Source organism: Chenopodium album, chromosome 3 (genome assembly GCF_948465745.1).
Source record: "Chenopodium album chromosome 3, dcCheAlbu1.1, whole genome shotgun sequence".
NCBI classification, from domain to species: Eukaryota; Viridiplantae; Streptophyta; class Magnoliopsida; order Caryophyllales; family Amaranthaceae; genus Chenopodium; species Chenopodium album.
The window spans coordinates 66792102-66819555 of record NC_137836.1 but is presented as its reverse complement, the minus strand read 5'-3'; the positions used below and the strand labels follow the sequence as shown (position 1 = coordinate 66819555).

At 34.6% G+C, this 27454-nt stretch overlaps 1 protein-coding gene and 1 pseudogene across 2 annotated transcripts; both read left to right on the top strand.

Moving 5' to 3' along the window:
* The first annotated feature begins 1816 nt into the window (after window positions 1–1816).
* Window positions 1817–3922, top strand: LOC145614952 (uncharacterized; annotated as a pseudogene). The gene is made up of 2 exons (XR_014107187.1): window positions 1817–1933; window positions 2935–3922. The product of XR_014107187.1 is annotated as an uncharacterized LOC145614952 (transcript).
* A 916-nt stretch (window positions 3923–4838) lies between these two features.
* On the top strand, window positions 4839–24774 carry LOC145614945 (metal tolerance protein C1-like). The gene is made up of 10 exons (XM_081670025.1): window positions 4839–5262; window positions 9495–9564; window positions 15823–15968; window positions 16191–16302; window positions 17331–17427; window positions 18988–19072; window positions 19807–19869; window positions 22169–22281; window positions 23534–23607; window positions 23907–24774. Exons 5-9 carry the CDS (start codon window positions 17390–17392, stop codon window positions 23550–23552), a joined length of 318 nt encoding a protein of 105 aa, XP_081526151.1. The 5' UTR covers window positions 4839–5262; window positions 9495–9564; window positions 15823–15968; window positions 16191–16302; window positions 17331–17389; the 3' UTR covers window positions 23553–23607; window positions 23907–24774.
* Window positions 24775–27454: the final 2680 nt, after the last annotated feature.

Here is a 27454-nt window from a genome sequence, read left to right as displayed (position 1 = left end):
ACCTATCATTGGAAATCTATTAAAGTCTAGTTTCCAAATCAATTTGAATCGCATCAATCAGATTTGTAGAACTCAAGTTATGATCAAAAGAGTGGACAAAGGTCAGTTTTGCCACTTTGTAGAATATCGTTTAACTTCGTTTCTAACTCAAATTCAATTCTGAAAGATGCATAGCGACCCTTTTGAATGATATATTCATTCCTCATGCATATAAATCTCAAAATCAAAATTCACAAACATGGTACATACGATTAATAAACTCGATTCGTCGGCTTCCATCTAAATATCATCTGAATCAACTCCAAACACTTCGAAAGCGTTCAAATGACTATAAAATCACCAGAAACATTAAGACAAACACAAACGGAATGTAATAGAGCACAACAACTTATGCATTTACGTCCTAAAAAGCAACAAAAAGACCTAAAAAGCAACAATAAACTTAGCATAAACATGCCTATAAAACCTATATTAATATGATTCATTAATTCTAAATACATAAGCATATGGAGGAAAAATTGGTACATGTTGTTGGATTTTTTTTACTAAGTATTTACTAAGAATTCCATATTTTGGAAATTTTGAGTTGTAATACTTTAACTATTTAAGGGTATGTGTGTTTTAACATTTTTGTCAAACTAAACGACGCCTATTTGTCCCCCCGGTTTGAATTTCCAGGCTCCACCATTGGGGTTAACCATGCCATGCCCTAATTTCTCTAATTTTCCTAGGATTTTTCATTTGATCTTCGTCGCTAACAATTTTCCGCTGGAAAAGGTGATAGAGGTTGAAGAAGATAGAGGACAGCAAATTACCATGTAATGTCAAGCAAATCCAAGCGCTGGTTACGAGATGCCGAGACCTGGTAGGTACGCGACGTGGCTTACAGTTGGCGTAATTGAAGAAGAACCACTCAAATTGAAGAAGAAGAAAGGTGTCGCTAAAATCTACTAGTCCGCATCCTTAAATCTAACTGTGGTTACTTATTAGAACTTGGCGGCAATATAAAAGCAAAAATCCGTCCATTTGTTTAAAACATAATCACCCTTATTTTTACACGCGAAATGACGACTTTGCCCTGAGATAAACAACCCAGGTTTCTATCGGAGATTAACCTGGGCCGGCTCTTAATTTTTTTTTTTTTCTGAGAAAGAAAAAAATCCATTAATAAGAAAGCTATACGATATCTACAAAGACATTCAACCCCAACAAGAACATTACAAAACAAATCAAAAGGCTAATTGCTTCATCAACACTACAGACACCGCATAGAATTTCCGTAAGGGAGCGTCTCCCGGTAATATCGCCACAGGCTTTCATATCACACGAGAGACTATCTATGGAACAACTTTCGCCTTTGCGTATGCAGTCATGGAGAAACCTACCCTCTGATCCATCTTCATGTGCCCGCCGAAATGACATGCCTTGCAAACCCGCATCAGTCCTTGATAATGAACAACCCTTAAATTCCATAGATCAAAATCTAGGAAATAAACACACAAAAAATAAAACAAACTAAAAATCCCACAAATGGGGAATTATTGAAACCTAGAATGCAAAATCAAAGAAAAACAAGGAAAAAGGGTCGAAAATAGTCTAATTTTCGAAGAATTTAGATTATTTCATGCCTAAACGGCCAACTTTTAAAAAACCCTAGCAAAGAGGGAGAGGGGAGAGGAGAGGAGATACCATTAAGTAATTTTTTTTAAAAATATATACCCTTGTGAATATTAATTACAATTACCTCTGTCTTGTCAAAAAAAAAAAAAAATTACAATTACCTCTGTTTTTTTTTTTTTGGTGTGATTTTTCCACCTTTTTTTTTTCCTAAAAAGTAAAAACCCCTCCTCGTCTACCTCCATCCTCTATTTACTCCATTGAAGCGCTCAAGCGCCTACCGAGCTTTCTCTCCTCCATTAAATAAATTTCTGAGGTGAGCTATATATTTTTCTACAATTATTGAATTTCAATTTCACAATCTTGGGTTTATTGTCAATCTAATCAATTGTTAGTATAGTCGGACAATTTAGCGTTCGGATTATCGAACTATTGGCTATAAATTTAACGTGATTTTGATTATTAAGTGTTATATATTTGGTTGCTAATTTTACTTTTGTTTGTACAACCCTTTACTGTAACTGTTAGTGTAGAATTATAAAAAATGATTTTTTTTTCCTTATTTCAGTGTCTTTCTTAAAAATCCTAAGAAGTATTATTTTGGATGAAAAATTGTAAATATGAAAATCGTAATACAATGTATGGGATGTTCATGTAATATGTACTGGGTTCTTGAAGAATTTATGTTTTATGTTGATAGTTTGAGTGGCAATAGTTTAGTGAATGTTTACTTATTTGCAAATTGCAAAGGATTATACAATGATGAATTTACCATGTATATTATCTGCATTATGCAATCGAAATCGATCTCGGGTTTGTTTGAGTTTATGAGAGGGTCTAGATGCTTCATAGCATAGTCTTGCACATTTGTGAAGCAATAATGAATACTTGTGATAATGAATGTGTGTTTTGGTGAAGGCTATTTCTAATACCAATAGTTTATAAGAGAATTAGATTGAGTTTCGGAAGTTGGACTTAACATCCAATGACCGAAATTCTGTAATTGAAGTCTTGAAGAGAGTAGCTTTAAGGTGATTTCTTGCTTGTCCTGTTATTCTTGTGCTTGAAAACGGCTATAATTATGCTCTTGGAGCGCCTTTTCTTCGTTTGTTGATTGATGCTACTCGTATATTGGTATATTGAAATGTTTAAGAGAGCTTAGGAAGTTAGGATAACTCTTGAAATGTTATATGTATACGGAGTACCATTTTTGCTTTGATGATATATTTCAGTGTTAAGAGTATCGATTTGTAAGTGATAACTAACAACTTTGAAAGGTTCTTACATTATTCTCTCTTTTTGTGATATGTTGTTTAGTTTTTCTCTGTAAATACGAGGAAAAACAAACATGAATGCCATGGAAGTTGAGACATCAAATTCAGTATCTGCTTCTCTTCCACCAAGGCCTAGATTTGGGGCTTTGAGGGCTCATGAGATGTCTGATGGTCAAGTACAATTCAGAAAGGTGGGTGTTCCTCCTCATCGTTACACACCCTTGAAAAAAGCATGGCTTGAAATTTACAACCCAGTTTACGAGCAGATGAAAATTGACATAAGGATGAATCTTAAAGATCTTAAAGATCGCAAGGTTGAGCTCAAGACAAGGGCTGATACTCCTGATGTAAGTAACCTGCAGAAGTGCGCTGATTTTGTCCATGCCTTCATGCTTGGCTTTGATGTTACAGATGCAATTGCCCTTTTGAGGGTAGATGAACTTTATGTTGATTCAATTGAGATCAAGGATGTTAAAACACTTAAAGGTGATCACAAGTCTCGTGCTATCGGGAGGCTTTCTGGTAAAGGAGGTAAAACAAAGTTTGCCATTGAAAATTCTACAAGGACACGCATTGTAATCGCAGACTCAAAGATTCACATTTTGGGGTCTTGCACAAACATAAAAGTGGCACGCAGTTCACTCTGCAGCCTAATATTAGGGTCACCTGCTGGAAAGGTTTATTCGAAACTCAGAGTAGTCACTGCACGACTGGCTGAGAGATGTTGAGCATCAAATTTTGCAAAGATAGGCTGCAGTTTTGTTTTGTTTTGTTTTGGAACCCGAGCTTCTCTCCTGCTTTCCTTTCCAAATCCCTTTGAAAGGGGAGACGAACTAGCATATATTGAGAATCGTATTATGACAATGCTCAAGGATTTTTTCTGATTACACAGAGGTTACAATGTCAATAATAATAGCATTTTTTTTTTTTTGCTAGGAACTGAATCATACACCATAAGTTTATTTCACAGTATCATTGTTTACTTGTGAGTTGTAATATTTGTCTTTCAATGCTTAATATCTTGGTATTAACTGTGAAATTTTGACCCCAATTCAATTTCTCTCCTTGATACTTTTTTGTTTTTAACAAAAACAAACAAAGATGTTACTTTGGACTACTTCAGAGTACGGTAAAGAAGTGAAATTAAATCAAATTAAATCAAATTAGATATATGGTCGATAAACGAAGAATATATACATACATGATTCAAGTTGTGGAGTTATATTGAGACTTGGTTTTGAAGAGAGATGTTGCCCCTGCTCCTGCTAGATGGAGTCCTCCCAATGCAGGCAGCAGGCTTATAAAATGAAAACAGATGCTGCTAAGCTTGAAAGCAACTTGATAGGCCTTGGAGCTGTAATGCGAGACAATGTAGGGGATATTAAGGCCTCGGTGTGTGATAATGTCCAAGGTGCTTTTTCAAGTGATGTGATGGAAGCTATGGGAGCTCGTTTAGCACTGCAAGTTGCTGTGGAAGCTGCTCTAAGGGACGTGATCTTGGATTCAGACAATGCAAAGGTCATCTCGTAGTTGAAGCAAGGAAAGGTTAATGTGGTGGCTCACTACGCGAAGTTAAGTAAGAGTTTTGCTGGTTTGCATGTTTGGTTGCAAAAGGTTTCCATGATACCAAAACCAAAATAAGAATGAGGAAGAGGTGCCATCAAACACTCGTGGATATGTAGCGGTTGATTTTAGCCTCTTAGTTTAATTTTTTGTTACTAAGTTACAATTAAAAATTAATGAAGGTAGTCTTGTGGAAAAAAAAGTACTTCGCACTTTAAAAATAAATAAATAAATAAATAAAGTGCAAGTTTAAACCAAGTGAAACAAAATCTGAAAAAAGAATTTTTGAGAGAATCAGGTTCGTTTCATGGGAAATATTCTTTAAAATTTCAAAGTGTGCATTTTGTCTTTAACAACTATCAGTAGCTACTATTCAAAAAAAAAAAAAAAAAACCTATCAGTAGCTAACTTCAATAGTTCAATCTATAATGGGGTTCAGATTCTTCAAGTAAATCTCATTTACAAGCCATATTTTTGAAGAATTTCCTCAACTACCCATAAAAATTCAATCTTTACTCTTCACAATCCATCCAAAATCAACTCTTTAACAACCCAATTTCAAGAAATTAATGATCCTTCAAATGTCATTATCAACCCCCCAAATTCCCAAATTTTCAAACGTTGGTATTCACAATTTCACATCATCATCATCATGGCCCATATCATGATTCTAGCAAGAAGAGTGAGGATATTTCTAAGCTCGGACTTGCTGCTGATATTGGTTTGACAGTCGGAAAAGCCGTCACCGGTTACTCCTCCGGTAGCACCGCTATCATTGCCGACGCCGCGCATTCTCTCTCCCGATGTGGTAATTTACCAATTTTAATACCTCATTTTATCTTGTAATTTTATATTTTTTGTGTAATTATATTGACGTTTGTGCTATTTATTTGATGGGTTGTTTGGAAATTTGGTATTGGAATTGCAATGTGCATAATTATTTTGATGTTTGTGCTATTTTATTTGATGGGTTGTTTGGAAATTTGGTATTTTAATTGCAATGTGCATGTTTAGTTTTGATTGTTAATTAGGGGAAGAGGGTTATTTGGTTTGATTAAGAGTACAATTTACAGTATATTTGTAAAATTGTAATGATATTAAGTTTTCGGGTTTTGAAATAGTATGTGCATTTTATGCAGACTGTTGGAGAAGTTTATGAGTGATTCTATTGTTATGTATTAGGAGAAAGTTTTTTTTTTTTTTTTTTTTTTTTTTTTTTTTTAATTTTTTTTATATATATATATATATATATATATATATTTTTTTTTTTAATTTTTTATTACTAGAGTGAGCCAAGGAGCGGAGTTGTGTATGATTTTTTCTCGAAAATTAAATTTTGAATTTCTGGATTTATGGCTAGGCAAACTTTTGAGGGAAGTTCTGCGTCTTGTGCGGGTATTATTGATTAATTGTTTAGTGAAGAACAGTGTTGAGTTTCACTTCTAATATTGAATATTTATTCCAAAAAAGTCTGGGACATGTAAATGGAAGATATTGGGATCTTTCTTTTCCAATAAACTAACTATAAATTTGTGCCTTACAATGTCTACTGTACTTTCTTATCTTTGTAAGGTTTCTAAAAATATTGAGTACAAGTGTTGAGGGAAAGAACAGTGTTTTGTGATGATGTGTTATGCCAAAATGGTTGTAATTAATAAAGACTTGAAAAGTGTGGTTTTGTCATTAACTAGTTGATGAATGTGTGTCATCTCATTTTCTGAAATGATCTAAACTTACAAGTAAGAACTATAGAGAAAAGTCTTTAGGGGGCTTTTGATTCGTAGATTTTAGGTATGAGGTATGGATTTGGCATGAGTAGAACCCATGCCTATTGTCTGGTCAAGAAATTCCAATTTCTAAACTCATACCTCTAACCCACAAGGTACATACCTCAAACCCACAAGGTATATGGTTTAGAAACCCAAGGTGGGAGGTGGGTATGGCTCATTCCACTCATATCAAACCTCTAGCTATCAGATAAAGTAAATTTATATCCAAACATGGCATGCTTGAGTAGACCCTTTTTTTCTTTGTGTTACAGAAGTGAGAAAGCTAACTATTTGGTGTTTTATGATTGTATGTAGGTATGTCTTTGTACTAGCTATTGCCCAATGTGACAGTGACACATTATGTTGCTGAAATTGAGGAAATATTGGAAGCTCTTTACCAAACATTTTGAAGTGATCTGACCTATAATAACTATGCCATAAGTTTGATCCTACTTCGTTGTTACAAAATAAAACAAATACATACCTCTGAGTTTAACTTAGATGCCACTCGCTTGATATAGGGTGTTAAGAGCTATGTGGAACAGTGGAAGTCTCCTCAGAACATTCTAGTTTCTACCAGTTTAATTAACATATGTGCTATAGCTCAGTAGCTCTTGAAAAGTTTGCGCACATGGTTTAGCAATGACTAACATTCACAGTGTACTGAGTTCCTAGGTCTTTGTTTGTTTGGTTCTTAGTATTTAAGAGAACTATAAGAGTTGCTTCCTGCATCTTTAATAACCACTAACCAAGAATCTGGTCATTTTAAGGAATTGAGTCAATATACCAGTCCACAATAACTCTTTGCTATTTTAATCTTTTCCTCTTTGCCATCAGTATACTCGTCATTTGAAATTCATTGTTAAGGGTATTTTGAAGAGTAATATAAAAAGTTTCAAAGAAATTTATTAAATTTAGGAAGTCACCTGTTATTTTGAGTCAAACTAATATAGAAATGGAATATTATGTTGTTTTGTTGACTACCCTTGTAGCTAACTTAATTTCTAGTTGACTTATTTCCTTTGAAATCATTGAAGTTTGAAGCTTGGATCGATAATCAGGAAGGTTAAGTCGCACTTTTATAGTTCATCTGTACCTCGATGTATCCTTTTTATCCTTTTAAGCTATTTTTGTTTGTTAATGGGGTTATTATTCTTCTGTGCTAACAGCCAAACATGAAAATCGTAATTGTAAACTCATATTTTATGGAAATGTCACCTTTGAGGAACTGTTAACTATTTATGGAGCTAGGCTTGTTGAGCAAAACAAGGCATTTAATGTGTCAAATGACTTGCATAATGGATGAAAACTAGTATGCTGTTTTAGGTGCAATAGAATCTTGCAATAGTTGTGTAATAGTTGATTTTGTGGATTAGAAATGTGTTTTCTCGTACTTAATTATTGTACACTGACTTGACACTTGATAGTAATGCATGTGATTGGATTGTAGAATAATTGTTGGTTTGAAACAGGGTTTATAGAATATTTCCCAATATTGGGTGGTCCAAAATACAGTTAAGACTGCCAGATTTTTCACTTAAATTTTCTAAAGTTTGTTGCTTTGCTTAATCTGACTGGTAAATACCATGGTATTGGTTTTCAAGTAAAGATTATGACTTAAAATTGCAACATGATTATCAAGAATAATTGTAGATTGAGTTGAAATAAAGTATTGGGACTTTGGGAGCAAGATCAAATACAATTTGGCGAGAAGAGGACCCTCAATGAACCTTAGGCTCCTATTGCTGGCTGGAGTTTCTTTTGTTTCCCTCAAATCCCTCAATAGATGAGAACATGTCCCTTGAACGGGCTCACTTATTACTTTTATCATGTTAAATTGTCAATCATGCATATATCCGACTTTAAGCTAGTTTAGTACCAGGAAGGAAGCCCCGGCTCACATGCCATGATCCGACTTTTCTTTCTGGTTGAGAGGTGATTGGGAGTTTCATAGATATATGCTAAGAGGTGTATAATTGTAGTTACTTTATCACTTGATAGGAGTTAAAATGAAATCACACCTCATCTGCTGCTCTAAGTGATCAAACATTTTTTGACCTGTACTGGAGCTGTATAATCTGAACTAATAATTGTAATGAAGTAATTGGTAGTTTTGTACTAGTATTATATGCCCCGGGTTACTTGCTGAATTGTGAAAGAAAACTTACTTTTATACTAATACTGGACTGGCTTTGTGATCTTATTTTAACACTATGAGAATGGTTAATTAGTAGTTTAGGAGATTAGATGTTAGTTTATATGTTGGTTAATTCTGAGTTAGCCTATGACTTTGTTCTTTTCACTTGAAGTAAGGTGTTTTGGTTTGAGTAAATATAGATCTTTTCTGATATGAGTTTATTAAGATCAATCTAGTCTGATTAAACGTTTACTGTAATATGATGTTAATATTCAAGATAAAACATTATCGTGTGGGGTTTTGTTATATTCGTGTGTAGTTATTTTATTTTATATTTCTCCTTAAGTGTCTAAAAATCATAACTTTTGTTATTACACAAACAAAGAAATTTTGTACACCTGTGTCCCTATTCGTTTGCCCCATTTGAATTCTCACGATTTTCAACATAAAACATAAATATCTCCAATTTTATACACGTAAAAATTATAAAATTTAGATTTTCTTAAAGTAGACATTGTAATGAATTTAACAAATTCCCACTTGACTATATTATTTCTTATAAATTAGTGAGAAGTTGCGGTCGGTTTTAAAGTTTGAGCCCAAATTAAACAATGAGGCAAATAAATTGTGACGGAGGGAGTATTAAGTTAACCGGAGTAAGAAGATATGGTCTAATTTTGATATGGAACTAGTAATAAGTTCTTGAAATTTAGTGATAAGATTATAAGAACATAGTCTAAGGAAAGTGCTGGGTATGTGAATGAAAGTTGAATCCTCCTATGGGAATTAACAGATCTTTGTTTTGATATGAGTTATTGACACGTTAATTTGCCTAAAAGAATAATTATACCTTGCTTTACACTATTGATTGCATTAAAATGGTCATCTATGGAATAACAAACTTGCCAGGTGTTACCTGCTCCTTCCCCCCTGTCTTTTGTATTGTGGTCAAGGGAGACGGAAGAAAGGAGAAGACAATCAGATATCATAAAATTGTTTATCTTTTGAACAAATAATTGTCCGAGTATTGTTTGTTTAACTTGCATTGTCTACATCATATGAATTTTTGTCTTAGTTGTGTTGATAGTGAAATATATTTGTGTGCTTACTTTAATTTGTATATCTTTATTGCAGGCTCTCAGCAGCATTGCTTTACTCTCATATAAAGCTGTGAGAGTGCCTAGAGACAAAGAACGCCCATATGGTAGATTTTTTCCCTCTTTGATACCCATGTGCCGACCCCATCTTTTGGATTAAGGCTTTGATTGTTGTTTATTATTATTATTACTATTATTATTTCTATGCATGTTTATGGCATTTTATATGTCTTTACCCTTATGAATTTGTTTTCTGACATATACTTATATTTTATGATTTTTTATTTTTAGGATTTTTTTACTTTTACCACCAAAAATCAAAAAAATGTTTTTTACCACCAAAACTTCTAAAACTTTTATTTTACCACCAAATAAAAAATTAAAAGTTGTTTTTTACCACCTGTCGTAAAAACCTAACGGAATTTTTTAAATTCTTCGATTTTCGTGTCAAACACAGGCTCTTTAGGGGTTTTGGGGGGCACTTTATCCCTATGGATCCAATTTGAGGTCAGAATTGACAAAAAATTATCGAAAATACCTTGTTTTGCGTGTTAAAAAAACCTCGATTTGCGTGAACTGTTGGGGATTGGTGAGTCTGACTCACCGCGGAAACAACCCCGACCCAAGGAACCACTCGTAATTAATAAAATCATAAAGCATAAATAAATAAACACAAGAAAAGGAAGAACGAATCATACCCTTGAAGCGAGCTTCGCCCTCTCAAAACGGGCTCTTACTTGAAAGCCTTGAGCACCGCAAATGCCGTGCCTCCAACGGTATCCACCCACAAAGGACGAACACGACTTTTTAGGTCCGCTACCTTGGAGTTAGCAAGGTCCGACCAAAACCCAAGTGTTAATGGAGTTTAAGAGTTTTTCCCAAAATATGGAATGCTCTTTCTAACTCCCACTCAAACACTTTACTCCAAATCCCAAGGTTGGTATTTATAGAGGAAAGTATGAGTGGGAATTTCTATCCCATCAATGTGGGATCATGAAATTCCACAAATTAATTTAAAGCTAACGTCCAGAAGTGTTTCTCGAAATCCGAGTTTGACTGTCAATAAGCAGATGATTTCTAAAATCCATCTGAGCACGGCCATGCATTTTCACAGTCTCGCTCTTCGAGAGGCCTTGTAAACAACAAGACATGTTCCCTATTGTTAGTAGGGGGACATTTCCAGTCTTGTAATGTAGCTTCTCTTACTAAGAGGACCTAGCCGCCTGATATCTATCGTTATAATCCCCAGTTACGGCAAACGTTTGGCGGATACCAAAGCGGACTAGTCAAACAAGAGACCTCCCACTACTCATGGTCAAGGAAAAGAGTTCTGATAGTAATAATGAGAAAAATACTTATGACGATTTTAAATCTCTTAAAGTATTCTCATAGGTCGATCCAGTATGGTTCTAAACCAATACCTGTGCAAATGATTTATATCCTCATAGCACAAGAAACGGTGCTATAAATCATACTACACACTAATCTCTAATGGTCATTAATCGTCCACAAAAATATGACCTTGACTAGGGATAATTTTCGATTAAAATATCTAATGTTCACTTAATAGGTGTTTCTTTATCCAAGCCATTAACTTGATACCCTATTTTGAATATTTATTAAAATCGAATGGACTCATTATTTAATTCTAAACCACAATTAAATAGAGACGGAGTGAATTAAATTGCATGAAAAATTTTAATTACTCCAAAAACTGAATGGTTCATCATAGTGCTTTACATTAACATTGTCCAAAATTTAATTAAGACACTATAATATGGAAATCAAAGCCAGTTCGCGACATGCTTGATTCCCATTGCCTGAATGTGTTTGTTGTGCTTCACTTGAGACAAGGGTTTAGTAAGTGGATCGGCTACATTGTCATCCGTTCCCACTTTGCAAATTCTGATTTCACCCTCTGTCTTCCATTCTCGAATCATGTGAAATCGCCTCTTGACATGTTTGACCTTCTGATGTTCTCGTGGCTCTCTAGCCTGAGCAATAGCTCCATTGTTGTCACAATGGAGGGTACAACACCAAGTTCATCAATGAACTTGCGAATCCAAACTGCCTCCTTGGCTGCCTCAGACGCTGCCAAGTACTCGGCTTCAGTTGTAGAATCAGCGGTTGTGCTTTGCTTTGCACTCTTCCAACTAAACGCTCCTCCATTGAGACAGAATATGTATCCGGATTGTGTCTTGGAGTCGTCTCTGTCTGTTTGTCTGGAAGCTTGCGTCGGTATATCCCTCAACAACCAATTCATCTTTACCGCCATAGACCAGGAATTTATCCTTGTTCCTTTTCAGGTACTTCAGAATATTCTTGGCCGCAGTTCAATGCGCCTCTCCTAGGTCTGATTGGTATCGGCTCGTAGCACTCAAGGCATACGATACATCCGGCCTAGTACATATCATGGCATACATGATCGATCCAATAAGCGAAGCATATGGAATACGACTCATCCTTTCTCGCTCATCAGGTGTCTTTGGACACTGCTTCTTGCTTAAGGTTATGCCATGTGACATGGGTAGGTGCCCTCTCTTGGCTCCTTCCATTTGGAATCGAGCTAGTACCTTATCGATGTAAGTACTTTGACTCATTCCTATCATCCTCTTTGATCTATCCCTATAGATCTTGATGCTTAGTATGTGCTGAGCTTCTCCCAAGTCTTTCATTGAAAAACATTTCCCGAGCCAAGCCTTTACAGACTCTAACAACGGAATGCTATTTCCAATGAGCAAAATGTCATCGACATATAAGACTAGGAAGTCGATGTCACTCCCACTGACCTTCTTGTAAACACAAGACTCATCTGGATTCTTGATAAAACCAAACTTACTGATGGCTTCATTAAATCGCAGATTCCAACTTCTGCTTGCTTGCTTTAATCCATAAATGGACTTCTTAAGCTTGCATACCTTCTTAGGATTGTTCTGGTCGACAAAACCTTCAGGTTGTGTCATGTACACAGTTTCTTCCAAAATTCCATTGAGGAAGGCGGTTTTGACGTCCATCTGCCATATTTCATAATTGTAATATGCAGCAATCGCTAGAAGAATTCGAACGGACTTAAGCATAGCTATTGGAGAAAAGGTTTCATCATAATCAACGCCGTGAATTTGCCTGTAACCTTTTGCTACCAGCCTTGCTTTGTAAATGAATACATTTCCATCTTTGTCGGTTTTCATCTTGAAAATCCATTTACATCCGATAGGTGTGTAACCTACGGGTAAATCAACCAAGTCCCATACTTGATTTTCAAACATGGAGTCCATTTCGAATTTCATGGCCTCTTGCCATTTTGCAGAGTCGGGGCTCGTCATAGCTTGCTTGTAGGTTGCCGGCTCATCTCCATCCACTACTAGGATGTCCTGATCTTCGGTTAATACAACACCGAGATATCTGTCAGGTTGAGATCTTGGCCGAGTTGACCTACGTAGGGTAATGGACTGAGCATTTGCATTGTCGATTTGACTTTGCATATTTTGACTTTGACCAATGTCAACAGATGCTTCGTGAGCACTTTGATTGTCAACTTGTCCTTGTTGCTCGTCCTCTCGAACTTTGTCGAGTTCGATTTTCCTCCCACTTGTCATTTTGGAGAGATGATCCTTCTCTAAAAAGACACCATCACGAGCAACAAACACTTTGTTCTCGGATTTGTTGTAGAAGTAATACCCTTTGGTTTCTTTTGGATAACCCACAAAGTAAACCTTGTCAGATTTCGGATGAAGTTTGTCAGAAATGAGTTTCTTGACATATGCTTCGCATCCCCAAATCTTGAGAAAAGACAACCTTGGAGGTTTATTTGTCCATAAGTCATATGGAGTCTTTTCCACTGCCTTTGACGGAACACGATTCAGTGTAAGTGCTGCAGTTAAAAGTGCATGTCCCCAGAAAGAGATTGGAAGTTCACTAAGACCCATAATCGAGCGGACCATGTCTAACAGGGTTCGATTCCTCCTTTCAGATACTCCATTCCATTGAGGAGTTCCCGGAGGTGTCAACTCTGAAAGTATTCCATGTTCTTTCAGATGGTCATCGAATTCTTGGCTCAAATATTCGCCACCTCGATCCGATCGAAGCGCTTTGATTTTCTTGCAGATTTGGTTTTCAACTTCGTTCTGAAATTCCTTGAATTTATCAAACGATTCAAATTTGTGCGACATTAGATAGACATAACCATATCTACTATAGTCGTCCGTGAAGGTTATGAAATACCGATAACCACTCCTTGCGGGTGTACTCATTGGCCCGCATACATTGGTGTGTATTAGTCCCAACAAGTCACCGGCCCTTTCTCCCAACTTGGAGAATGGTTGCTTTATCATCTTGCCTAATAAACATCCTTAGCAATTCTCAAAGGATTCTAAATCAAATTAGTCAAGAATACCTTCTGGAAGAAGCTTCTTGATGCGTTTGATGTTAATGTGGCCAAGACGACAATGCCACAAGTAAGTTTGACTAGACGGTGTAGTCTTAGCTTTCTTTGCAGGATTATTAACGTTATAAATTTCTTTGTCTAGAGATAACACATAAAGACCATTTTCTGAATGTGCCGTACCATATAAAACATTATCGAGATAAAATGAACATGATTGGTCCTTAACTCGAAATTCAAAACCTTTGGCGTCCAACGCCGAAATTGAAATGATGTTTTTGGTAATGTTGGGAACACAATAAACATTGTCAAGTTCCAAAACTAGCCCCGTGGGCAAAGACAAACTAAGAGATCCTACGGATATAGCACCAATCCTTGCTCCATTTCCTACCCAGAGCTCGATCTCTCCCTTCGCTAGCCTCCCAGTGTTCTTCCTTATTGCCTGTGAATCGGAACAAAGGTGTGAGCCACATCCGGTATCTAATACCCATGAAGCCGAGCTAGTGAAGTTAAAGTCTATAACGTAAATACCTGATGTACGGTTCCGTTCTTCTTATCTTCCTTGAATTTGAGGCAGTCTCTCTTCCAATGTCCCTTCTTCTTACAATAGAAGCATTCAGAATCAGACTTAGAAGATGCTACATTTTTCTCCTTGTTGTCTTTGGTAGCTTTCGGCTTAGGCGGAAAGTTCTTCTTTCCTTTCCCCCTGAAGCCCTTCTTCTTTTTGCCCGCCCTTTTGAATGGCTTGCCCTTCTTAATCATTAGCATATCATGCCTTCCCTCATCCTTGAGCTTGCTTCAACATCCCATGAAGCTCGGTGAGGGTTTTCTCCATGCTATGCATGTTGTAGTTCATCTTGAACTGGTCATAGCCTTTGTGAAGGGAATGGAGAATGATGTCAATAGCCATTTCAGTTGAATACCCCGCATCAAGCCTTCCCATGTTCTCAAATAATCCGATCATTTTGAGCACATGTGGGCTGACTGGCTCTCCTTTCTTGAGCTTCTGTCGATGACTACATGAAATAATCACTTTTGGTTCATGTAGCTGACCCCATTTATGGGATTAAGGCTTTGATTGATTGATTGCTTGAAAAACAACCTCTTGCATAGTAAGGATGCCAAGTTTGCTAACCCACAATGGCAATAGATAAGGCTTTGAGAGATTGATTCTTCTCACTACTGAAACAATAGACATGCACATTTAGAGATTGACATTTAGCAGGTCTTTGTTTCTGCAAAGTATCAATATTGTTGAGTTTCTTCAAACATGTAAGTGATGTAATCCACTAAATTGCCTTATTATTTTGAGGCACATTAGTTAGACTCTTAGTAAACTTTAATTGGAAAAAATGTGTTTGATTGCTCAATTATTAAATCTAATGATTTAGTAATCCTAGAACTTGTTAAATTGGAACTCTAGGCAAAAAATCTTTGTAGAAATCTGATAAAGTCCAAGTAGTAATTGTGTCAAGTTTAGCAAAAGTATCTTATCTCATAGTAGCCAATTATGGATGTTGTACTTATACAATGATTTTGAAAATTCAAAGTTGGGTCACGTTACAGCTTGAAAGTTTGGAGACTGAACAACATAATTCTGGCTGGAATGTGTTTATTTTATTTTTTTTAAGGATCAATGGGGAAATCTGGGAGTAACTGATGATTATTGCAGTGTTAAATCTTAAATGTTCATGGCAAGGTTGGTTATGATGTTAAAATCTTTGCTGCTGGTCCACTGAGGCAAAAATTTCAAAATCTCCCTATGTCAGTCAAATGTGTATCTTTCTAGTTTCTTCTCTTTTCCCTTGATCCTCCTCAATTTTAAAATTTTGTAATAAATAATACGATTTAACAGGTAAAGAAACTTTGGCTAAAGTATTAGGTTGTCTTGGAGTTATTTTTTTGTTATGTAGCTATATTACTATATTTTTATTAATAGACCAAATGCTGTCTGATTTCCTAACAAAACTATGATGTTTTGCAGGGTTTGCTTACAACATCCCCTGAAGCTGTTAATCAATCCTTGATGCATGAGCATGGTCATCATAGTGGGCATGACCATAAGATCGATATGGATCACCCGATTCTAGCATTGATTATGGCTATTTTATCCATCGCTGTAAAAGATGGGTATATTTATTTTATTCTATGACTTATCCAATCTATTGAAGCTTGGCTAGCTCCTATCACTTTGCTGTTATCCTTTTGGATTATAGTTTAGTACTTTAGTTTGGCCTTCCCTTTGTTTATAGTCTTATATGCTTCTTCAATCACTATCTGATAATCCTGTTTTGTATTTCAATGGATCTCATCCACCCTTATTGATATTAATATTTTCTATTATTGTTGCAGTCTTTTTTGGATAACAAAGAGAGCTGGGGAAAAAGAAGGCAGTGGGCTAATGATAGCAAATGCATGGCATCATAGGGCTGATGCTATCTCTTCTTTCGTCGCTCTTATTGGGGTAGGAAGAACTGCCTATTGTGAATGTGTAGCTTATAGATGAATTTTAATCCCCACAGCCTAAGTTTATTTCACAACTTTTAAGTTTTCAGTACCAGCATCATTCCGATATCAAACTTCTGCAGTAATTGAGTAAAGAAAAGCCAGCAAGCTTGGCGTGGTAAATTAGGCAGATCTCACACTTATAGATACATGACATGACTGGTTAGCATACATGGAGTATATTATCCTACATAGTCTTTGAAACTGATGCCAGAAGCTTCAGCGTTTATTTTGTGTATTAAAGCAGGGCCTCTGCCACTTGTCTTACTCTTATCCAGTATTCTATTGTGCTACTCAGCACTTCTCTCAGTTGACAAGTGCTACTTATTTATTTAGCCTCGGTTCATGTATTGCAAAATAAAACGCTAGTGCTGCTTACTGTTACTTTGTTAGCTCTCAGCTATTTGCCCCTTACCTAGGCACCTACCATATTATTCTCTATTTTTTCTGGAGATCATTATTAGTTATGTGCCATTGTGCCAAGGTACATTTGTCTCATGACTGTCATTTGTATCAAGCTGGCAAAACCTTATGCTGCGTTTTCTTGCCACTAACCCAAGTCAGGTTGACTTGTGCAAGGTTCCAGTCTGGTAGGGTGCCTTTGCCTTAGCCTCAAAAAAAAAAAAAAAAAAAAAAAAAACAAGAGGAAGACCCTATCTGCTACAGGTTATAAGCTTTTGAAAGTTGGTATCTTTCTCAAGAATGTTACTGGAAGAGTTATAGACTTAACTGTTCAAAGAGGGCTGGCTTATAACCTGTTGTGATCATTACTCCTATCATTTCACTTACAACTTTTTTTGAACCAATCATTTCACTTACTTTATTATAATATACAAAGTACAAAATATGAAGTATAATATATCATCATTTTAAAAATTTGTTATGATTATGAAATTAATGACGTAAATAATGTGATCATATTGCATAGTTTTGTTCTTTTGACTGACAGAATTGTTGCTAACAAGTGTCTTTTAATTTTGTCATCAGGAGGATCCATTCTTGGTCTAAAGTTTTTTGATCCCCTTGCTGGACTTCGTGTGTCTGGCATGATTCTAAAAGCAGGTCTGGAAACTGGTTACCGTAGGTATGGTATTTGTCAACCTTTAATAGATTGATGTCTAGATTTGATCTGGATTTCTTTATTTCTTTATTTTTATAACAAGTAAAATTGGTATTTAAACTTTTAAAATATAAATTTTGATGGAGAAAAGGCAAAATAAGAAAGACTGGTGGAAGTTGTGCAGTTTCTAACCTCGAACGTATTTGTAATTCCCCCCCCCCCCCCCCTTTATTCAAGATGTGATCTTAAATTGATGATAAGTATGATGTATGAATGTCGATTAGTTACATTGAAAAGTAAAACGCATTACACAAAGAATTGTTTAGATATTTTTTCGGTAAAAATAAAATAAAATAAAATAAAACTATTCGAGTATTTTTATCTTATTGTGTATGATATATTTTATAGCTTGTTACTAGTTTGGATAAGTTTATGAATTAATCAAATCAATTTTGGGCCCCTTTATACTACTAGTCTACAACCACTGTTTATCAATTTTTTACTAGCATGTATTGATATACGTCTTTCGATATCCGAAATCCAAAATATTTTGGAAATTCTTTCATATTTCCTTAATTCTTTTAACAAAAACTTTTGTATACATCCGGTTTACACTAATATTAGTGTGCATCGAGCAGTATAAGGGTAACTTTTAGCTATTTTTAGGGTAACTTTTTGTTTTTTTTGGGTAACTTTAAACATAATACAATTTTTATATAAATCAACAACAAGAAAAGTTTTATAAAGGTAATTTAATTACATTCAATCACTAATAATTGATTTTTAGTCATTTAAAATGTGATTCTTTACTAATAAAACGTAGATAGTTTTTATTTGAATTGGGTTACTTAACGCATATTGGGGTAACTTTTATTCATTTTAGGGGTAACTTTTAATCACTTTAGGTTATCTTTATAATGGATGTACAATAATTATTGTACACCCGATTTTTTTAAAAGTTTGTGTTCTTTTAATATTGCACCAAAAGGGTTGGGCACAAATTTTTTGGTAGTGGGAAAAAGGAAGAGAGAGAAAGGTAAAAGTACAAAATTGCCCTTGTGATTGTAAACATAAATTAAAAAATTATGTATTATAGGTAAGGGTATATAGGGTATTTGTAGTGTAAACACAAATATTTGCTTCCAAAGAATGGATATGGTGCAATGTTTGTGAAACTTCCTTATAAGGCAAGTAGAGCAATAATTAAAAAAAATGGAGGAAGTATATCTGACGAAAACCGAATAATTGAGTAATTATTGGTTCGGATATACGATCCGAAATTAATATTGGTTGGGCATCCTAAATTATCGGATCGGATGCTCATTGGATCTTCGGGTATTCAAATCTTCGGGTATTTTGTTTAGCCCTGTGTAAAACCATCAACGATCTGAACTAAGTTGTCATTTGTAAAATTTATACTATTAACAGACATGTTGCTTGAATCGCTTCTGAGAAAACTTATTGATCTTCCACAGTTGAAGTATGATTTTGTGAAGATTGAGTCTAGGGTGTTAATTCAAGTTGACAAGCATGTGGATAATATATTGGCTAAGTTGATTAACACTTTTTCGTTCAAAACTGTAGTGTTTTAGAGCTGGTTGATGCTGCGATTCCACAGCAGATGTTGGACCGTCATCAAGAAACGATTCTACAGGTTGAAGAAGTGAAGGTAAATTTTATCCTTATAAATTCAAGTTAAGGTGTAGTTCCTTTGCAAATCTGAATGAATGGGCAGTTAGTGCAGAGCTAATCAGCTTACTGCTGCATGAGAATAGTTACCTAGGCTTCTTCTAGGTCACCTGAGAGTGTTACGGTATACGACAGAACAACCACGTGGTCATTTAGATCTGTGATTGAGGACTCATTTTGCTCTTGGTTGTGGTGGTCATGTAGAAACCGTTTCTAAAGCTTTTACCAAAAGAGTTGCAATGTCATTGTCATAATAGCTACTAGTCTACTACTCTTGATATTTGAATCTTGACATCTTAGCTTGGGGGTTTGGGACCAAGAAAAATTCATTCCCATATGTAAAGGCCATTATGCATTGTACTTAGACCTAGCAAAATAGACCCGACCCAAAAGACCCAATTTTTACTCAAAAGTGATAACCCGAAATAAATTTAACACCCAAAATAATGAACCAAACCCGACCCGAAAATTTCAAACTAGGAACCAACCCGACCTTAAATTGACCTGACCCAAATTCAACCCGACCCTAAACCACCCCAATTGAATAAAATTGATAGTTGGTGTATTGATAGTCTGTTAATGATTCAAATCACCATCCAAAAGTTGCTGATTCTTTTAATTTCAAATCGCATCCTAGATACATCTATAATCCTTATGTTGCTCAGACCTACACATAATTTATTTGCTAAATGATACCGTTGGTTATGTGTTTAGGGATGTCACCACCTGAGGGGAAGAATGGTTGGCTCGTTTTTGCACCTTGATGTACACATAGAGGTATAATACCTTCTCAATGTTCTCTAATTCAACTTGGACATGTGCATCATGATATTTCTGGAATTGTTGTCAACAAGCTATTGATAATGTTTAGTGATTTTACAGCTTGTTTATTTGAATTTTATCAATCAATTAATGCCATTTTGTCCATGTAACAATCCACTACATTAAGTGCCACTGTTAAAAGATAAAAACATAACTTTAATTCAATGGATGACATAAATGATAAAATTCACCGGTGCCAAAAAGAAAAAAAAAAAAAAAAAAAAAAGATAAAAAAAAATAATAAATAAATAAATAAAAAGAACATCTATGTACACCAATATAATAAAAATTAGTGCTTTTTACTCGCTAATTACCTTTATTTCATCAATACTACTATTGTCATGTTTAAAGCTTTGTTTGACTGAATTGCATTTTAAATTTAATTTTTACTCCATCAATTATATTAAATAGATTGTCTTTTGGTCATACTAAAAAATTGGATGTGAAGCATTGGCCATCAATGGGTTTTTTATGGTAGTCCTTGATTTCACAGGTTTCTTTTCTAGTCTTTTTGGTGAGTTACAAGCTTGGTGATGGTGCATAATTTTCCATTTGGAAAGTAGCCTAAGAGTAGAGATGCCTTCTCAAATTGTTGCATTGAATTAATCTTTTCTATGCTTATGCTTGCTAGGAGCTTTCAGGGTTGATTGGAAGATAGGGTAGCTCATTGATTTGCCGAGCACTTATAAGTTGATAGTCAAAATAAAGAGTTTGAGTGGAAGATTCTTGTGTTGATTTGTCTATAACCTTTATGGCATGTTTAAAATTCCTCTTGTTCTCATTCTTTCCTTGTCTCAAAAAAATTTGAAGGTGAATATCTTTCGTATAGGTGAAGCCTTTAGATTGGAACTTAGTGTTGGACAAATTCAATGATACTGAAATTACTGATGAACCATTGAACCCATCAAATCTCTGCCCAAATAAGGCCATTTTTATTAATGAGTCTCTGATGCTGCTAATAGCAGATTGAGATCACTTATATTGTATTATATACTTATGGTAGTTTTTCCTACTGTTGAGACAACAAATCAACATAAATCATTGTTGAAACATCATATATCATCTTATGAATAATACAATAGTACCCTTTTTTTTTTTTTTTTTTGTCTCAGTGCTTCTTATTTACTCCGTACTGTTCTTACATAAATTAATGATATCCTACGTTAAGGGATTATGCCTCTTATAGAATAATATTTATATCAACGATGTGTTTTACGATTTAACATTTAGACTCAAAAGTTTATCCCAAAATCGAATCAACAACTTAGGGCATCTAACGGGCACAAAACTAGTTTTCTTATCATGTAAATCTAGGAGGAGGGGTTGGTGGTGTTTGTGATATTAAATGGCCTACCTTATTTTGTACTGTGTATTTTTCCTAGATGAGAGAAATATGTTAGTTTTTAATTTTCGTGTAATTGGCCGACCAGTGTATGTTATAGTGGATTGTATTGATAGTTCATTATATCTTTCAGAATCTAGATGAGGAATATGGAAGCTACATAGACGATGAACAAAAATTTCACATACACACACTACCAGCTTCCCAAATAATTAAACAAATTCTGTACAGCATAAACCATATGCATATTAGTTGTATTAAATTGTGTTGTGCTTTTAGTTTTAAACAAATTTTCGAAATTTGAATATCCCTCATTTCCTTCAGATTAGAGTCTATGTATCCTTGAATATAGAATATGCACCTGTATCTGATTTATATTCCTGGGTCTAAGTATTTTTGAATATTATCTATCTTTGAAAAAGATAAAACTTAGTTTAACTTTATGGCACAAAATTTTCGAGGCAGTGTATGCGGAGTGGATCTGTCCACTAGTCTTAGGATATTGAAGATTTCTTAAGTTGGATATGGTATGAACATGGTGTTTTTGCATCTGTTTATCTTGTGTTGTGGTTAGAGAGGAATAATAAGATTTTAAGAAGTAATTCGATCTCAATACAAATCATATATTCCTATGTTTGTTTTTGTCATATCGATATTCAGTGTGATAACTGTGATTTGCTCTTTATATTTTTCTTTTCTTTATATTTCAAGTTTTTCTTCTTCAATTCTTTATATTATGAAACTGAATCTTTTTTGTTTTCTTTGTTTACCTAGTTTGAGATCTCTTTGTTGTTAAGCTCTTTTTATCTGTTATTGTTCTTTTGTTATCTAAAATACAAAAGGGGACTTGCTGAAGGAGGTGGAGAGTGAACATTGTGGATTTAAGTTGGAGCCTTGTTCTATCTCTTGCAGGTTGATCCTTTCACCAGTGTCAGCGCTGCTCACCATATCAGTGAACATGTTAGGCAGCGAATCCACGAGTCTCATCCTGAAGTGGCTGAAGTCTTCATAGTTCATACACTTAGGTATATACTTTTACTCTATTCCCATATGGGCATAACATAGATTATCTTTGCTGTTGTAATTTGAAGCATTAGCTTTGGTTTTATATGAATTAACTGAATAATGAATAAACTTTTGTTTTTTTATGTGTGGATTGAATTGTGCTGGCATTACTGCATAGTGCTTCCTTTTGAATTGATAGTCTCTGTTGTGTTCTATGGTTGTAATATTGGACAGATAGCAAGCCAATGTCATTGACCACTCTGACTTCATTTTACTAAAGTAGTTTAGGTGAGGCAGAAGCTAGTCAAGGTAATGCAGTATGTATTAGGTGAAATACAAATGGTTGTATATTAAATAGGTTAAATAGGTAAAGTGCTAGAGTACAGAGACTATCGCGAGCTCACAGTGGTGGTGTGGGTCATACGTGTAGCCTATAACTGGAAAAATACTAAATGAGCACATTTGGTTAAGATTATTTTTTATTTTTTTTTTTTGGTGTAAATTTGGCTTAAAAAATATGCACATCATGTTTGAGTCGAGAATAAAAAAAAAAAAAAAATTGCACATTTAATTCCTAAATAATATGCGCATTCAGTCCAAAATTGTGCACGCCAAATCTTTTTCATTCTTCCCATTTTAACATCTTTCTCACTTGACCCTGGACTGATGCTTTCAAAATCTCACTGAAAACCCTTGGTTGAAAAGATTTTTACTCCAGCTGTTTGGAGAGGAAGGTTTTCCTTTAAATTTTGTCTTCGTGTAATACAAAAGTGTATGTGAAAGATCATTAATAAAATTTTTATTTTTTTTGTTATGAACATAGATTATTTAAAAGATTTTAGTGATTTTGAATATCACCCAAGTAGTCTGAAAGAGTAAAGATGGCTATATTCTTGGTTGCCTGTCTAGGAATAGGGAGCAGTGTAGCCGTGTAGGGGCTAATGTGCCCATCTAGCCTTTTTTTGCTTGGTCAAGGAAATTTCTTTTTCATAGCCGTTTTCTGAGTATCTGTTATGTAATTTTGCTGCCGATGGGTTTATTTACGTTCTACGACCACTGCAATGCAAATTCAGTTTTCTGAAGTCGCACACTTATTAGGCATAGCTGCTTCAAAGTTCAAAGTCTTCAAACTATGGCTTTTGTAACCTGTTTTAGCTTCTAAAACCAATCAAACCATTGGCATTGCACGTTATTTAGTATAGCAGTTGCTTTACCTTTATTCTCGATCCTGTTTCTTTGTGGGTTCATTTTATGTTGGAACTTCTGTTGCAGATCCTTCTATCTCCTTTAAGGACAAAGACTGAGATCATATCATCACTGATATATTCGCTTCACCCTTTCCGAAGGTAAGTGTTTTTCTTCTATTCAGCTCAGGCTAAAGCAAATATATGTTTATTTCATAAATGATTTGATAGACCAAATCAAATAAGGTCAAATTATAAAAATTTCATATCTGAAAAGTATGCTGTTTTTCTTAGCAATTGGTGTGCAAATAAGGTCTAATATCCTTTCTTCTTTGGAAGCACTTTCACAACTAGTTCAACCTAGACTGTTTGTGGCTCATTTGCCAAGCCATGTTATTAAGAAGGATATTTAAGCATAAAACATTTTGTAAATCCACATTAATGTCATGTATATTCCTCAGGTCACAAGAGATTCTGTACAAATGTCAAGGACACAAAGACAAAATGCTGATTTGGAGCGACATAACATCTTCCATACTGAGTGCTTGATTGGTTCTAAGGTGTGCTCTTTGATAGTGGATAGCGGTTCTTGCACTAATGTTGTGAACAGCAAGCTAGTTGATGAGTTTAAAAATTGCAAACTCGTGTTCATGAGCGACCATTTAAGATTTTGGGGATAAGTGAGGGGAATAGCATTAATGTTACAAAACAAGCCGTAGTCAATTTCGAGTTGGGTGAGTACGAGGATGCTATTTGGTGTGATGTTATCCCGTTGACCCCTTCTGATATCCTTTTGGGGCGTCCATGGCAATTTGATCGAGAGGTTTTGCATCATGGGAGAGAGAACATATATTCGGTCAAGTTTGGGATGAAGCGTTTCAACTTAACCCCTTTACTTCCTAAGGTGTTATAGTGGTTGGAAACATGAAACATAGAGCATTACTTTGTTTACCCAAAGTCACGAGTTCTAATCCCTTACCCAACATTTATTTTATTTTTTTTCCATTTTTTTTAATTGGAAAATGCTATACATAGCTCTTAGGGCTACATATAAGCATTAAATTTACAGTTGAAAATCGTAAAAAGTTAAGAAATCATAAAAATATAAACACTAATTACACTGATTTACTCGTGTTTTTGTCATGAATTCCTAATTCATAAAAATATATCCTCTCTTTATTCTTTCTATGTTTAATGTCCTTATTTTTTTAATTCTTTTTTTTTTTTCTTAGTGTCCTTATTTTTTTTTATCCTCTCCTTATTCTTTCTATGCTTTATGTCCTTATTTTAAAAAAAAAAAAAATCGGCTTAATGTCCTATTGTGGTATATAGATGTGTCTTAAATTTTTTTTTTTTTTTTTTTTTGCGGTACGTAGATGTGTTTATTATTATTTTTTTTTTCTGGCTTATTGTCCTATTGTAGTACGTAAATGTGTCTTGAATTTTTTTTTTCTGAAAAAAAAATTAAGAGCATGATAAAAGTGTTTTAGTATTAGGTGCCCTACCATTGTTAATGTAACACCCCCGATTTACTAACTAATAATAAACAATAAAAAGAGGAAAAATAGACAACCTTTAAATAAAATTGCAGAAGCATACACCTAAATAAGAGGTATTACCGCCACACTCGACAACCTGTCAAGTGTTAAGGCTTACAAAATCCCAATAATTACAACCTAATAAATCTAAGTGAGCTATTTGGACAACTTTATAAACTCGTTATAACAAACTAATCGAAACACTTGAGCTCCTTTAGCTACGACCACTTGATCAACCTGCTTAGAAAATCTTGACTGCTCACCATTAAGGACAAATTCCAAAATAGATCGTCGCAGGGCCACCATAAGAAAAAGACATGGCCGCAAACACAAATAGCATAACAAAATAACACACACGTCAGCAAAAAGCTGAGTAATCACCACATATTAGAATACAAAGAATAATATAACAATTAATATAATTAACTCACTTAAACAATGTAGTTCGAAACTACATTACACATTGTACTCTGAAAATAACCTTTATCAACTCAACCTCGAATAATAATACGAACCTTTACTCAATTAACTCATAACCAATAGTGTGCCATGTTCTTTGTTCTATACCTAGCCTTGGACATGGGTAATTCAAATAAAACCAACAAGTATAAAAACTTGAATACTCCCAATAACTAGAAAACACCTTGAACCAGACCACATACGGGTCAATTCCCACTGTAGGGGACCATAGAAAAATAAAGGGAAATTATCATTGGTACACCTCAAGTTCCGACTTTTATCAATGGTACCATTACTATATTTTTAATTATCAACGGTACATCCATGGTTTGGGCTTCTTAACTACCGTGATTAATATGTTAAAAAAAAGTTAATAACGTTCTAATGTTATAAGTTAAGGTTAATAAAAAATGACAAAGACTACAATACCCTTCTTTAAAAGCCCTTTTTTCCTCCTTCTGCCATAATTAAACCCCCCTTCCAATTATGATGATTAGACTTCCTTCTTCTGCATTCATTTATCACGTACTCTGTTTCATTCATACATATCTTGCGCTTGAATTGAAGAACACGAAAGCTAGGGTTTTCATCCAGAGAAAATTCCAGTATTGCGAGTGCAAATAAGGGAAATCGACTTTAATTAGAAGGTATTTATCACTACCATTCTTGATATTTTATCTCAAAAAATCTATATTATGATCTGTTTTTAGCATATTTATTGAATTATTGTTGTATATTGTTGCGAAATTTTGTGAATTTCTTGAATATGTGAATTATGTTTAAGTGATTAAATTATTGTTTGCATATTTTCAATGTCTAGTGTAGTTATGAGCGTGAATTATGCACTTTGGTTTAATTACATGGTATAATTATGCACTTTGGTTTAATTTTGCCCTGTTTTAGCTTTAATACTCAATATTTGCTTATAATATTATAGGAGACAAAGTCAAAGAGAAGTGAGGTTGAAGAAGAGTGCTGCAACCATATTTACAGGAGGCAAAGTTCGTGTTTTGGTGGGAAATTAAAAGGTTCGAGGGAAAAGTTGGGGGGAAAAGTAAAAAAAAAAAAAGAGAGGGTATTTTAGACTTTTCATTTATTTAATGACTTAAGAAGGTATCATTAGAACGTTATTAACTTTTTTTTAACATATTAATCACGGTAGTTAAGAAGCCCAAATCATGAATGTACCGTTGATAATTAAAAACATAGTAATGGTACCATTGATAAAAGTCGGAACTTGAGGTGTATCAATGATAATTTCCCAAAAATAAATAATAAAGATTGTACCTCATTCTTAACTCATGATTACCATCTCCTTACCAACATGCCAAGGACTAAGGTGTATAACGCCGAGCCTCAAACCAAGAACAAAATAAATAATTCTCAACCTTTTGATCTCATACTTGATCAAATAATCATAAACTTGATAATAAATAGTATCTCAATTATGGCACGAGTTCCCAAATAACACGACAATTCGATCACAATATCTCAACTCTAAAAAAAAAAATACTAATAACCCAAATATAATCAAATCTCAACCCAAAAACAATACTCTGCATCAACAACCCTAAAACCTCAATAAAACAATACTCCCTATAACAACAACATTAAAACCCTAGAAATAATTGTACAATTGATTATATACAACATTAAAACCCTAGAAATAATTATACAATATCATAATAATTAATCATGTATACAAGGTGTTTCTGGAAACAGAATGCTCCTGGGAGTCTTAGGGTAGTAAGGGTAATCAAGAGGTCCTAGAACTATGTCCAATGAATGTCCGAATTTCCCTCAGCTATGCCTTGCTGTCCGAGAGCTAGGCCTGCAAAAGAGAAAGAAGGTTAACTGCCCCGGGGGTGTGACCCGGGAAAGCCCCTCCGATGCTTAAGTCAGTGAATGTACTTTCTAGTGAGAGAAGTAGAAAGAGTACTTTAGAGAGAGAATGTAGAGAGAGAAGATTAGAGAATTAGGAAAAAGTTACCATCATCAATGATTGGAGATCT